The sequence below is a fragment of the Erinaceus europaeus genome, chromosome 17 (genome assembly GCF_950295315.1).
Source record: "Erinaceus europaeus chromosome 17, mEriEur2.1, whole genome shotgun sequence".
NCBI classification, from domain to species: domain Eukaryota; kingdom Metazoa; phylum Chordata; class Mammalia; order Eulipotyphla; family Erinaceidae; genus Erinaceus; species Erinaceus europaeus.
The window spans coordinates 842,690-856,726 of NC_080178.1; the positions used below are offsets into that span (position 1 = coordinate 842,690).

General features: G+C 61.5%; 1 protein-coding gene across 1 annotated transcript in view; it reads left to right on the plus strand.

Moving 5' to 3' along the window:
- The window catches only part of NADSYN1 (NAD synthetase 1), a 25,364-nt gene extending 12,665 nt beyond the window's left edge, over positions 1–12,699 (plus strand). Inside the window, exons 13-21 of the mRNA XM_060177268.1 lie at positions 1,376–1,478; positions 2,972–3,140; positions 4,855–4,990; positions 6,557–6,663; positions 7,780–7,911; positions 8,361–8,430; positions 9,475–9,600; positions 10,986–11,162; positions 12,525–12,699. Coding sequence (XP_060033251.1) covers positions 1,376–1,478; positions 2,972–3,140; positions 4,855–4,990; positions 6,557–6,663; positions 7,780–7,911; positions 8,361–8,430; positions 9,475–9,600; positions 10,986–11,162; positions 12,525–12,575 — 1,071 coding nt within the window. The 3' untranslated portion in view covers positions 12,576–12,699. The remainder of the gene's footprint in view (positions 1–1,375; positions 1,479–2,971; positions 3,141–4,854; positions 4,991–6,556; positions 6,664–7,779; positions 7,912–8,360; positions 8,431–9,474; positions 9,601–10,985; positions 11,163–12,524) is intronic.
- Positions 12,700–14,037: the final 1,338 nt, after the last annotated feature.

Consider the following 14,037-nt stretch of genomic DNA (forward strand, 5'->3'; position numbering starts at 1 on the left):
GTGAGCTGTCCGCCGGCCCGGGCTTGGGTGTTTCTTCATGCTGCTGGCCGGCGGCCCCGGGCACGCAAGGCCTGCACTCGACGACTGAGCCATGGCCCCTGGCCCGGTTTTTATTTCAGTTACTTACGAGACAGCAAGGCACAGAGAGTCCACTGACCCGCCCTCTGCGGAGCTCCTGTGCCGCTCAGTCCCAAGGGGCGCGGGGCCTGAACCCAGAATCTGCCCTAGTGAGTGCAGGAGGCGCCTGCGCTGCCCACCGAGCACTCTGCCCTGCAGCCTTTGTTTTTTTTCTGCCGGCACCAGGGCCTCACACACGAGCAGTCCCACTGCCCTAGGGCTGACATCCTTTCATTCTTTCTCTTTCTCCCTTTCTTTCTTTTTTCCCGTGTCAGACACTTACAGAGACAGACAGACAGAGCCTCAGCACTGGACACACCCTCAGATCCATGTACTCCCCTCAGGTGGCAGGGTTTGAACCCTGGCCCTTGCCTAGGGTGTGCCCTTCCAGGAGAGTGTTTGTGACCTCCACTGGCTTTTTAAAATTTTTAAAAAATATTTATTTTCCCTTTTGTTGCCATTGTTGTTTGTTATTGTTGTTGTAGTTATTATTGTTGTTACCGACGTCATTGTTGTTGGATAGGACAGAGAGAAATGGAGAGAGGAGGGGAAGACAGAGAGGGGGAGAGACAGACAGACACCTGCAGACCTGCTTCACCGCCTGGGAAGCGACTCCCCTGCAGGTGGGGAGCCGGGGGCTCGAACCGGGATCCTTACGCTGGTCCTTGTGCTTTGTGCCACCTGCGCTTAACCTGCTGCGCCACCGCCCCTCCCCCGCCCTTGATTTTTATTCATCGTTGTTTATCTTTTCTTTTATCTTTTTTCCTTTTTTTTTTTTTTTTTTAGTTTTTGCTTTCTTTTATTTAGACAGGACAAATAAAAATTGAGAGGGAAGAGGGGGATAGAGAAAGAGAGGGAGAGAAGCAGAGATACCCGTGGCGTGCGTCACCACCGCCCTGTGGGTGGGGTGTGGGGGCTCGGACCCAGTGCCTGTGCCTGATGAGGTGGGCACTCAGGCGCCACTGCCGGGCCCCTGCTTCAGCTTTAGTTGAGCTGCTCAGTTTCTGCCCCATGCTTGCTCGGGGCAGGCGGGGGGCACTCTGGAGGCCAGGGCCCGGGTGGGGCTCTGGGGGCGGGCGGGGGCACTCTGGAGGCCAGGACCCAGGTGGTGCTCTGGGGGGGTTGCGACCACATGTCTGTGCCTCCCGACGTGGGGGGCAGCCCCGGGCCCACACACACCTCTTGGGTGCCCGGGCTGTGTGGGCGTCAGGGTGCGGGAGTGGGTGTCCGGCTCCGCTCACGCCCGGGGCCCCTCCAGGCTGGCTTCTTCCTGCCTCTCAGTGGCGGCGTGGACAGTGCGGCCACCGCCTGCCTGGTCTACTCCATGTGCCGCCAGGTATGCGAGGCCGTCAGGACCGGAAGTAGGTGACCTGCGGTGGCCCGGAGGGAGGGGTCGGGGTGGCCTTGGGGCCCTGCGGGAGGGGCAGAGGGAGGCCCGGGCCCAGGGGAGCGGCCGGCCATGGGCGTGCCTGCCTGTGACTGTCGCCCCAGCAAGTGTGGCTTCCTCTGGGGGTTTGGCTTTCACTTTGTTGTGGGCCCAGCACCTCAGACTCACACAATTTCACCTGCACTGGGACGACGTTTCCACTCAGAGAGCTTCTCCTGGTGCTCTGACACTCCCAGGTGGTGCTGGGATTCAACCTGGCCCAGATGTATGGGGGGGGGGGGTTGTCTGGGGCTGAGAAAAAGAGAGTCTGGGACTGAGAGAAAGAGAGAGTCTGGGGCAGAGACGGGGCAGGGAGAGAGAGAGAGAGAAAGAGAGAGAGTGTGTGTGATTGGGGCGGGAGAGGGAGAGAAAGAGAGAGTCTAGGGCTGAGAGAAAGAGTGGGGGGCTAGAGAGAGAGAGAGAATCTGGGACTGAAAGAGAGAGAGAGAAAAAGAGTTGGGCTGAGAGAGAGTGTATGTGTGTATGTCTGGGCTGAGAGAGGGAAGGGGACATGGGGACACAGGCCAGGGGGGACACAGGCCAGGGGGGACACGGGAACACAGGCCCAGGGGGGACACAGGGACACAGGCCAGGGGGGACATTGGGACACAGGACAGGGGGGACACGGGGACACAGGCCAGGGGGGACACGGGGACACAGGCCAGGGGGGACACAGGCCCAGGGGGACACAGGGACACAGGCCAGTGGGGACACGGGGACACAGGCCAGGGGGGACACGGGGACAAAGGACAGGGGGGACACAGGGACACAGGCCAGGGGGGACACGGGGACACAGGCCAGGGGTGACATGGGGACACAGGCCAGGGGGGACACGGGGACACAGGATGGGGGGACACAGAGACACAGGCCCAGGGGGTACACGGGGACACAGGCCAGGGGGGACACAGGGACACAGGCCAAGGGGGACACGGGGACACAAACCAGAGGGGTGACAGGGGGACACAGGCCTGGGGGGGGATTCATGAGGACACACAGGCCCAGGGGGGACACGGGGACACAGGCCAGGGGGGACACAGGGACACAGGCCCGGGGGGACACAGGGACACACAGGCCAGGGGGGACAAGGAGACACAGGCCATGGGGGGACATGGGGACACAGGACAGGGGGACATGGGGACACAGGACAGGGGGGACACGGGGACACACAGGCCAGGGGGGACACGGGGACACAGGATGGGGGGACACGGGGACACAGGCCCAGGGGGGGACACAGGGACACACAGGCCTTTGGGGACACAGGGACACACAGGCCAGGGGGGACACAGGGACACAGGCCTGGGGCCTCAGCCTGCCACTGGGACCGGAACCCTGCGCCTGACTGAATGCCCCTGCAGCAGGGCAGGAAGGGGGCCCTGTGGTGGGCGGTGGGGCAGCCCTACGGCCCCTCCTGACCTGGGGTACTCTCAGACCAGCAGGTGCTGGCCGACGTCCGGGCCATTGTGCATGACAGTGACTACACCCCCGGGGACCCCCAAGAGCTGTGTGGACGCGTGCTGACCACCTGCTACATGGCCAGTGAGAACTCTTCCCGGGACACCAGCAACAGGGCCCGGGAGCTGGCCCAGCAGATTGGCAGGTGGGCTGACCACAGACGCAGGGGCAGGGCCGGGGTGACCAGGTGCCGGGGGGCAGGCCCTGCAGGTCATTAGCGTCCCTGAAAGACGAGGGGCGTCGCACGGAATGAGGAGAATGAGACGAGGGAGTCGGTGCTGAGTCGAGCCCCAGCAGACGTCTCTGTCACACTCAAGCAGAACTTTGTTTTTATAGTCTCATAAGGCTTAGATCACTCACACGGAAATCACCAGGTTGTAGATCATTAAAACGAAAATCACCAAGGCTTTGATTATTAAAACAAAAATCACCAAGTAGTTAGCCCAGGCAGGGAACAACTCCCGCTTTGTGGAACATTCACATTCCAGGGGCATTTTTCCCCCTAGAGATCCCATCACAGTTTCTGTGTCTTTTTCTTCCCGTACCTGTGTGCTGGGCAGATGTCCTGTTGATGAATATTCTGCCTGTATGTTTATGCCACCCTCCTGCCCCTGTGCATCAGAAGCCAATGGTTCATCGAAAGTTCCAGCTGGTTCTGTTTCTAGGGGCCTTAAACAAACTGAGCAGCCCCATTTTTCATAAAATCTGCTCCATTGTTTGATCAAGAAGTTTTGTTTTGTCCCTTACTGAGAAGGCACCAAGGTGGTGCTGACCTGGCCGGCCGCTCCAGCGGGAGTCCATCTTTCTCGTGTGCTCACTCTGTGACCCGGGTTCCCGTGTGCTATTCCTGCATGAGGAAGTGGGAGCACAGTGGTGGGTGGCAGATTAAAAGGCCCGTTGTATCTAGGCAGGAACCATAACTTTCCATTTATGAATTATGCCATGTAAGGTGGTCCCCTCCACTGCAGGAAGCACCGATCTTTCTCTGTATTTTAGGGGGGATACGAACGGAAGTGGTGTAGATAAAGGGGGGAACATTTCTTCCTCTTGGATCCTCCTGAGAAATTCTGCATGACTGATATTGCTTGTTCCATTATGGTCAACCTTACAGAGTGCAGCGCAGGTTTTGTCATTACTTTTGTCATTAGTCAGGTAAATATTATTAAGACCACTCAGAGCTTAACCCCAAGCCCTGTACATGGCAAAAGGCGAGATGGTTTCAGTTTGGCCTGGAGTGTCCAGCCGCGCTGAGCTTCCTGCGAAGCTGGTACCGTGTCAAGCAGCCTGCGTGGCAGCGCCTGCGCCAACCAGGGTCCTTAGGGGGGCAGAGGAGGGACCAGGAGCCCAGTTGGGCAGGACAAGGAGTGACCAGGGCCTAGGTGGGTAGCGCAGGGACCCCAGGTGAACATGGCAGAGAGCTAGCCCCAGAGGTTGGCAGACAGCCTGACCCATGTTTTTTTAGTGGACAGAGTGGAGCTGGGGACAGTCCCTGACACCACGCGGCACCCCATCTCTGCCCCCACCCCCACCTCTGCTCCCAGCATCCCAAAGGTACTGATCACAGGGACCTAGGACCCCCCCACCACCCAGCAGCGCTGTTCACAGCACCCTGGTGCCCTCAGCAGACTCTGGGTGACTCTGGGGTGGCCGTGCCAGGCCCACACAGGTTCATTCACACCTGCTGCGCTGTCCAGGTGCAGGGACCCTGCAGATAGGAAGTCCATGGACACAGGGAGTGGCCCTGTGGGCACAGGGGAGAGGAAGGGGTATGACGGGACAGGGAGAGGGGGTGGGATGGGAGGGGAGGGGGTGAAAGGGAAGGGGAGGTGCCCTCAGCCCACCACTTGCTCCCTGCCCAGCCACCACATCGGCCTCAGCATCGAGCCAGCAGTCAGGGCCCTCGTGGGCATCTTCAGCCTGGTGACGGGGAGGAGCCCCGCGTTCGCGGCTCACGGGGGGAGCAGCCGGGAGAACCTGGCCCTGCAGAATGTGCAGGTGAGTCCGCCCCGGCCTCCGCCACCACACAGGACATACTGGGCGCCTTCCAGGGGTTTGCACAAGAGCGTGTGTGCGGGGGTCTGAGTGTGCAGACATGAGTACGGGACTGAGGCAGGAGGTGAGGGTGCGCACGGGCGTGAGGGTGTGCACGGGAGTGGGGGTGTGCATGGGTGTGAGGGTGTGCACGGGCGTGAGGGTGTGCATGGGCGTGAGGGTGCGCATGGGTGTGCACCGGTGTGAGGGTGTGCACGGGAGTGGGGCTGTGCACAGGCGTGAAGGTGTGCACGGGAGTGGGGGTGTGCACAGGCGTGAAGGTGTGCACGGGAGTGAGGGTGTGCACATATGAGGGTGTGCATGGGCGTGAGGGTGCGCACGGGAATGAGTGTGCATAGAGGTATGAGGGTGTGCACAGGTGTGCCTCTGCAAGCAAGGAGAGTGAGTGTGCGGGGGTCGGAGTGTGTAGATGTGAGTGTGGGGGTGTGCAAGGGTGTGCTTCTGTGAACAAGGAAAGGGAGGGTGCGGGCAGAGCCCTGAGGAAGGTGTGGCTGAGAGCCCACACACAGTGACCCCTGTGTCCCCCAGCCCCACACACAGTGACCCCTGTGTCCCCCAGCCCCACACACAGTGACCCCTGTGTCCCCCGGCCCCACACACAGTGACCCCTGTGTCCCACAGCCCCACACACAGTGACCCCTGTGTCCCCAGCCCCACAGTGACCCCGTGTCCCCAGCCCCTCACACAGTGACCCTGTGTCCCCAGCCCCTCATACAGTGACCCCATGTCCCCAGCCCCTCATACAGTGACCCCGTGTCTCCAGCCCCTCACACAGTGACCCCATGTCCCCCAGCCCCACACACAGTGACCCCTGTGTCCCACAGCCCCACACACAGTGACCCCTGTGTCCCCAGCCCCACAGTGACCCCGTGTCCCCAGCCCCACACAGTGACCCCGTGTCCCCCGGCCCCACACACAGTGACCCTGTGTCCCCAGCCCCACACACAGTGACCCTGTGTCCCCCGGCCCCTCACACAGTGACCCCCGTGTCCCCAGCCCCACACAGTGACCCCGTGTCCCCAGCCCCTCACACAGTGACCCCGTGTCCCCAGCCCCTCACACAGTGACCCCGTGTCCCCAGCCCCACACAGTGACCCCGTGTCCCCAGCCCCTCACACAGTGACCCCGTGTCCCCAGCCCCACACAGTGACCCCGTGTCCCCAGCCCCTCACACAGTGACCCCCGTGTCCCCAGCGCCACACAGTGACCCCGTGTCCCCAGCCCCTCACACAGTGACCCCGTGTCCCCAGCCCCTCACACAGTGACCCCGTGTCCCCAGCCCCTCACACAGTGACCCCGTGTCCCCAGCGCCACACAGTGACCCCGTGTCCCCAGCCCCTCACACAGTGACCCCGTGTCCCCAGCCCCTCACACAGTGACCCCGTGTCCCCAGCCCCTCCCTCACACAGTAACCCCGTGTCCCCAGTGCCACACAGTGACCCCGTGTCCCCAGCCCCTCACACAGTGACCCCGTGTCCCCAGCCCCACACAGTGACCCCGTGTCCGCAGGCCCGGGTACGCATGGTCCTGGCCTACCTCCTTGCCCAGCTCAGCCTGTGGTCGCGCGGCCTGCAGGGGTCGCTGCTGGTGCTCGGCTCGGCCAACGTGGACGAGAGGTGCGTGTGGTGGGGAGAGCACCCCGGGGCCGGCAGACACGCACGGGGGGTGGGGTGGTCGGCCCGTCCCTAGGGCCACGTGGGCCCCTCTGAGGGCAGTTTCTCCAGCCTTTCTGTGGACAGGGGCAGGGCACCCCCAGCGCTCCCCGGCCCCCTCCTCCTGGCTCAGCCTGGCTTTGTGAGACCCTCCCTTATTATCATTACACTACAGCTATCTCTTTTTAATTTTTTTTGGCTATATTTATTTATTGAATGGAGGCAGCCAGAAATCTAGAGGGAAGGGAGGTGAGAGTGACAAGAGGGAAGTGGGGGCGACAGAGAAAGAGAGAGGAGATGGAGAGAGAGAGAGAGAGAGGGACCGAGACCTGCGGCCCTGCTTCACCACTCGTGAAGCTTTCCCCCTACAGGTGGGGACTGGAGGACCTGAACCCGGGTCCTTGCACACTGTAACATGTGCGCTCTACCAGGCGCGCCACCACCTGGCCCCATTATTATTATTTTTAATATTCTCTTTATTTATTCATGAGAGAAACACACACAACAGAGCCCTGCTCAGCTCTGGCTGATGGTGGTGCTGGCGGGAGAGTCTGTTTGCAGAAGCAGGTGCTGCCTCGCTGCCCTGTGATCTGCGTATCTTGGTACTGAGTCAGGGGACTGCTCAGCTCTGGCTGAAGGGGAGGCGAGAGGATTGAACCTGGGACCTCAGGGCCTCGGGCGTGAGAGTCTCCTCGCAGAACCGGGGTGCTTCCTCGGGAGTCGGTCTCTGCAGTCGGGGAGAGGGGAGGGTGGCCCCACCCGGCTTTCTGGGCGCTGAGTCCCACTCCCACCCCGCTGAACCCTCCGCAGGCCACTCCCCAGCTGACTTGTGGGGATACCTGCCTCCTCACCCTGCCGCCTCACCCTGCCGCCTGTCCCCAAGCTTTGGGGTGTCGGGGAGGCGGGGGCTGAGCTCCGTCCACCCCGGCTGCACAGGAGGCTCCTGGGCTCGGACGGGCGGGGTGGAGATTCCGGGTCCGGGCAGAAGCTGTCCTGGGGACCTGGGCCGGGGCCTCTGGCCTCTGCAGCCCCCCCCGCCGGCTGTGGCAGGAGACGCCTGTCCGCCCTCCCGCCCCACAGCCTCCTGGGCTACCTGACCAAGTACGACTGCTCCAGTGCCGACATCAACCCCATCGGCGGCATCAGCAAGTCAGACCTACGCACCTTCGTGGGGTTCTGTGCCCAACGCTTCCAGCTGACCTCCCTGCAGGGGTGAGCCCCTGCAGCCCATCACCTCCGGCTTGACCCCGTGTCCCCGCCCCACCCAGCCGCCGTCCCTAGCTCCCCGTCTCCTGGCAGCGGCCCTGCCCTTTGAGGGACAGTGGGGGCCCGTGACCACATCGTCCCCCCGCCCCCGGGGCACCTGGGCCGCTCTGGGTGTGGAGATGAACTCCTGGCACGGCGTGGGTGAGGCTGAGGGCCGGGGGGCAGCTCCAGACACAGCGGGACCCCACCGGAGAGAGCATCGCTGGGGCTTGGCAGAGGGCCCCCCCGCCCCGTCCCCATGCACAGTCTCTGTCCTTCAGCCCGCCGGAGGCAGGGGCGTCCATGCCCCCTACCCGCCGGGTGCCCACCCCCTGTGGAAGCCCGGCACGCGGGCTGGGAGGTTGGGGGTTCCCGGCAGAAGGGCGGCCCTCACGCCTGTCCCTTCTCTGCCGCAGGATCCTGGCTGCCCCGCCCTCCGCAGAGCTGGAGCCCCTGGCTGACGGGCAGGTGTCGCAGACCGACGAGGTGATGTGGTGGGCTGTCTCTGGGCTTCCCTGCTCCCCTGCCGCCCTGTGCTCAGTCCTCCTGCCTCACCCCTGCCTCCAGCTCACAGGCCTCTCTGCCTGCATCCTCTCCTGTCTAAAGGACCCCTGGCACTGGGCCTTGGGCCCCCAGACCTAGGTTCTTCTTATCTCATCATTCCCCCCATATATATATGATGATGATGATTAAATAAAGACAGAAAAATTGAGAGGGGGGCCAGGTGGTGGTGCACCTGCCTGACCGCACCTGTTACAGCGAGCAAGGTCCCAGGTTCAAGCCCCCACTCCCCACCTGCAGGGGGAGAGCTTCACGAGTGGTGGAGCAGGGCTGCAGGGGTCTCTGTCTCCCTCTCTATCTCCCCCTTCCTTCTTGATTTCTGGCTGCATTTATCCAACAACAAAAAAATAAAGATAATAAAATTTTAAAAATTTAAAGAGAGAAGTCCAGAGGGAAGGGGGAGATAGAGATGGAGAGAGACAGAGACCCCTGCAACCCTGCTTCACCACTCGTGAAGCTTCCCCCCTGCAGGTGGGGGCCGGGGGCTCGAGCCTGCGTCTTTGGGCACTGGGATGTGTGCGCCCAGCCAGGTGTGCCCCCACCCGGCCCCCCGGGCTGCGATCTCGCCTCCCTGCAGCAGTACGCTCCTCCAGAGCCCACCGCCCTCACAGCCCACCCCTTCCCCCTGCTTGGGTGGCCAGGTGGGAGACGTGCTTTCCGTTTTTTATGGCCAAGCTTGGTTCATTCACGGGGAGAGGAGGGAGAGCAGCCTCAGCTCTGGCCGAGCGGTGCCAGTGCCCCAGGTGCAAGCCCTGCGCTCTAGCAGGCTGAGCTGGCTCCCGGCCCCTCTCGTGTTGCAGCCAAGACCCCCTTGCAAACAAAGCCACAGTCCAGGTTCCGTCTCCCACGGGCCCAGCTCAGCCTCGGGGTTGTGCCGGGGCCTGGGTGGCTCCGCTGATCTGAGCAGGGGACGCATCTGCTCTTGGGTGGTCTCTCCCGTCCTGGTGCTGAGCCTGCCCGCGTGTCCAGGAGGATATGGGGCTGACGTACGCCGAACTGTCCGTCTGCGGGAGGCTCAGGAAGGTGGCCAAGGCCGGGCCCTACGGCATGTTCTGCAAGCTGCTGGGCATGTGGAGGGACTGCGCTCCGCGGCAGGTACACCCCGCAGGCACCCCCAGGCACACCCCTGCAGGTACACACCCTGCGGGCACACCCCTGCAGATAACACTCGTGCAGATACACCCCTGAAGATACACCCCTGCAGACACACCCCTACAGACACACCACTGCAGATATACCCCTGCAGATACACCTCTGCAGATACACCCCTGCAGATACACCCCTACAGACACCCCTGCAGACACACCACTGCAGATACACCCCTGCAGATACACCCCTACAGACACCCCTGCAGATACACCCCTGCAGATACACCCCTGCAGATACACCTCTGCAGATACACACCCCTGCAGATAACACTCTTGCAGATACACCCCTGCAGATACACCCCTACAGACACACCCCTGCGGATACACCCCTGCAGATAACACTCGTGCAGATACACCTCTGCAGATACACCCCTACAGACACACCACTGCAGATACACCCCTGCAGATACACCCCTGCAGATACACCTCTGCAGATACACCCCTACAGACACACCCCTGCAGATACACCCCTGCAGATACACCTCTGCAGATACACCCCTACAGACACACCCCTGCAGATACACCCTTGCAGATACACCCCTGCAGATACACCCCTGCAGATACACCTCTGCAGATACACAACCCTGCAGATACAACCCTGCAGATACACCTCTGCAGATATAACCCTGCAGATATGCCCCTGCAGATACGCCCCTGCAGATACGCCTCTGCAGATACACCCCTGTAGATATGCCCCTGCAGATACGCCCCTGCAGATACAACCCTGCAGATACAACCCTGCAGATACAACCCTGCAGATACACCCCTGCAGATACACCTCTGCAGATACACACCTGCAGATACAACCCTGCAGATACACCTCTGCAGATACACAACCCTGCAGATACACCCCTGCAGATACACAACCCTGCAGATACACCTCTGCAGATACAACCCTGCAGATACGCCCCTGCAGATACGCCTCTGCAGATACAATCCTGCAGATACACCCATGCAGATACACCCCTGCAGATACACCTATGCAGATACGCCCCTGCAGATATGCCCCTGCAGATACTCCCCTGCAGATACGCCCCTGCAGATACACCTCTGCAGATACACCTCTGCAGATACACCCCTGTAGATACACCTCTGCAGATACACCCCTGCAGATACGCCCCTGCAGATACGCCTCTGCAGATACACCTCTGCAGATACAACCCTGCAGATACACCCCTGCAGCTACAACCCTGCAGATACACCTCTGCAGATACACCTCTGCAGATACACCTCTGCAGATACACCCCTGCAGATATGCTTCTGCAGATATGCTTCTGCAGATATACCCCTGCAGATACACCCCTGCAGATACACATCACTGTCCGTCCGCAGGTGGCCGAGAAGGTGAAGCGCTTCTTCTCCCGGTACTCAGCCAACCGGCACAAGATGACCACGCTCACGCCCGCCTACCACGCCGAGAGCTACAGCCCCGACGACCACAGGTTTGACCCACGGCCCTTCCTGTACCACACCGGCTGGCCCTGGCAGTTCCGCTGCATTGACGCTCAGGTGTGCACCACCCCCGCCGCCCTCTGTCCATCCGCCTGCGTGCCTGTCTGTCTTCTGAGGAGACCATGCTCCTTTCTGCGTCCTTCCCGTCCCTCTTGCTAGAGGCTCCTCTGTCCGCCACGGGCGGAGCTTCCCTGAGCCGGGAGCCTTGGGCCTGCAAGGCCTGTGCTGTCAGCTAAGCCGCCTCCCACTCAGGCGTCCTTTCATCCTTTGTCTCCGTCTCCTTTCTCCTGCTTTCTGCGTCTTGCCAGAGTTCTATTCAACCCCAGCCTCTGCAGGTGCCGGGGACTGAACCTGGGACCTCTGAAAGCGTTCTGCAGACCCCTGTGCAGGTGCCCTTTCTTCTCTGCAAAGAGATTCGTGGGCTCCACGGGGAAGGGGTTTGTGCTTCGAGGCCTGACGCCCATGGCCCTTGGTGTCACTGTCGGGCCCCCCCTTTCCCCGCGGCCCTTGCTGTCACTGTCCCGGGGGCCCCCCTTTCTTTCTTTTACTGTTTAGTTGGGTGCTAGTCGGTTTGGCCTCCACAGTTATCGCTGGGGCTTGGTGTCAGCACTACAAATCCTGGGATCCTGCCGGCCCTTTTTTCATTGTATTGGGTAGGACAGAGAGAAACCGAGAGAGGAGGGGGAAATAGAGAGACAGACAAACAGACACCTGCGGACCTGCTTCCCTGCTTGTGAAGCGTCACCCTTGCAAATGGGGAGCTGGGGCTCAAACCCCAATCTTTGCACTGGCCCTTGCAGTTAGTACTATGAGCATTTAAACAGGTGTGCCACTGCCCACCCTCCATTTCTCTTTCTAATGATGTCATAACAGAATAAATCCAGGGTTGGACCTGCAGGTGACTCAACAGGTGGGCTGCCTTACTGTAGCCCCAGCACCACATGGGAGGACCATGAACAGACAGCACCAAGGGGAGCTCTATGGGGGAGCGATGCTGCTATGTCTCTCCTCTCTCCGGCTGGGGCCAGGGAAGCTGTGAGGTCCCAGGGCACAGAGAGGCCAGGCTGGGCCAAATGCTACAGCCCACCCATGGCTGTGGGTCTCCTCAGGGCCAAACTTCTTCCCGCCGCGAAGCAGACAGTGTGTGAGGACAGTCTGGTTCTGGCTGGGTGGACACGGGAGCTTTGGGCCACTGGCATCTTGTGGGTGATGCCAGAGAAGGTCAGGAGGGGCTGGGGGCCAAGAGACGGACCTTGCAGACATCACAGAAGACAGGTCGGCAAAGGCGGGCCCCCACCCTGCCACCTGCCAGAGACCCCGTGGGAGTGGGGTCTTCCGTCCAGCCCCGCTCTGGGCTCTGCCCTCCTCTGCCCTCTGGGGGCCGCCTGGTGACCCTGGATTCCTCATGACCCCTTCTAGGTGCGTCAGCTCGAGAGCAGTGTGCAGCAGGACCCGGACGGCGTGGACTGAGGCCAGCTGCCCCAGGCCCCGACACAGAGCCTGCAGTGACCCCCGAGCCCGCCCGCTGGCCTCCTTTGCACCCGTCTGGATCCTTCCCACGGGCTGAAATAAAAGACTGTGGGCCTCCCCTGCAGCCTGCCTTCCCGGGCCTCTGTCCTCAGGCAGCGGCCTCCCACTGCCCTGCCCGTGCTGCCCGGGGGGATCCAGGGAGCCCAGGGTCCGAGCAGGAGCTGCTCTCGGCTGCCCGGGACACAGCACCCTCTTTCCAAGGCCCACACCCTCCCAGTAGACCCAGGAGAAAGGCCACCCCTCCCTCAGCCCATTGGGGGGACGTGAAGCCACCCAGAGAGACAGGCCTCGTGCCTCGTGCAAAGCCTGTCACCTGCCAGTCACCCCAGCCCAGAGGCCTTGGCCTGCAGCCCACGGCCCATGGTATGTGGTGGGGGCCTAGGAGGGGAGACGGCTGAGCTGGTGGAGCCCCACGGCGGGACTCCTGCCAGTGAGAGATCCTCCCCCAGACTGGCCACCCCACCCCAACTTCCTGCTCCAGAGCCCAGGTTCGTTCCTGCTGGACCCCTGTGGTTGGCCCTCACCCAGCAGCCTCCACTCTAGGAGAGGAGCATGGGAGCCGCCCTCAGCGACACCCAGGGGTGGCTCCACGGCAGCAGGGCTGTGTGCTGGGTGCTGGGTGCTGGGGCATGCCCGAGTCTCGCCAAAAAAGCCTGCTGACTGGGCCGGATGCCGGACAGACGCCGTGGTACCCAGTGCAGCAGATTCGATTTCCAGCATCCAACCCTGTCTCGCACCCTCCCATGACCCCCGGGCAGGCAGACCGCAGACGTCTTCCTCCCAGGGACAAGCTTCGTCCCCCTGAGGGAGTTCCTTGCTGACAGCAGCCTGCCAGTCATGTTCCTACCCTACTGCTAACCCGCAGAATAAAGAGCAATTCAGGGGGCCGGGCGGTGGCGCATGTAGTACTAAGTGCAAGCACCTGGACAGAGACCCAGGTTCAAGCCCCGCACCCCGCCTGCAGGGGGACGCTTCACAAGCGGTGAAGGAGGTTTGCATGTCTGTCTGTCTGTCTCTCTCTCTCTTTCTCCCTCCCTCCTTCCCTATCTCCCTATCTCTCTCAATTTCTCTCTGTCCTATCCAATAAAATGAAAAAACGGCTTCCAGGAGCAGTAGATTTGTCGTACTGGCACCAAGCCCCTGCAATGACCCTGGAGGCGAGAGAGAGAGAGAGAGAGGAAACAGGGAGAGAGGAGAGACAGAGAGAGGGCAGAGAGAGAGACGGTGAGAGACACCAGTCCAGTTTCCATCTCAAACAGCCTCAGTTTTTCCGCTTGAGTGGTTACAGCACTTTGACACAAAGCAGAAGCGCCTACATTCTCCAGGGAGTCACACAGACTATGAGGTGGTGGCAGCCTCGGCGCTGGCAGACAGCACAGGGTTTCTGCAAGAAAACTCTCAT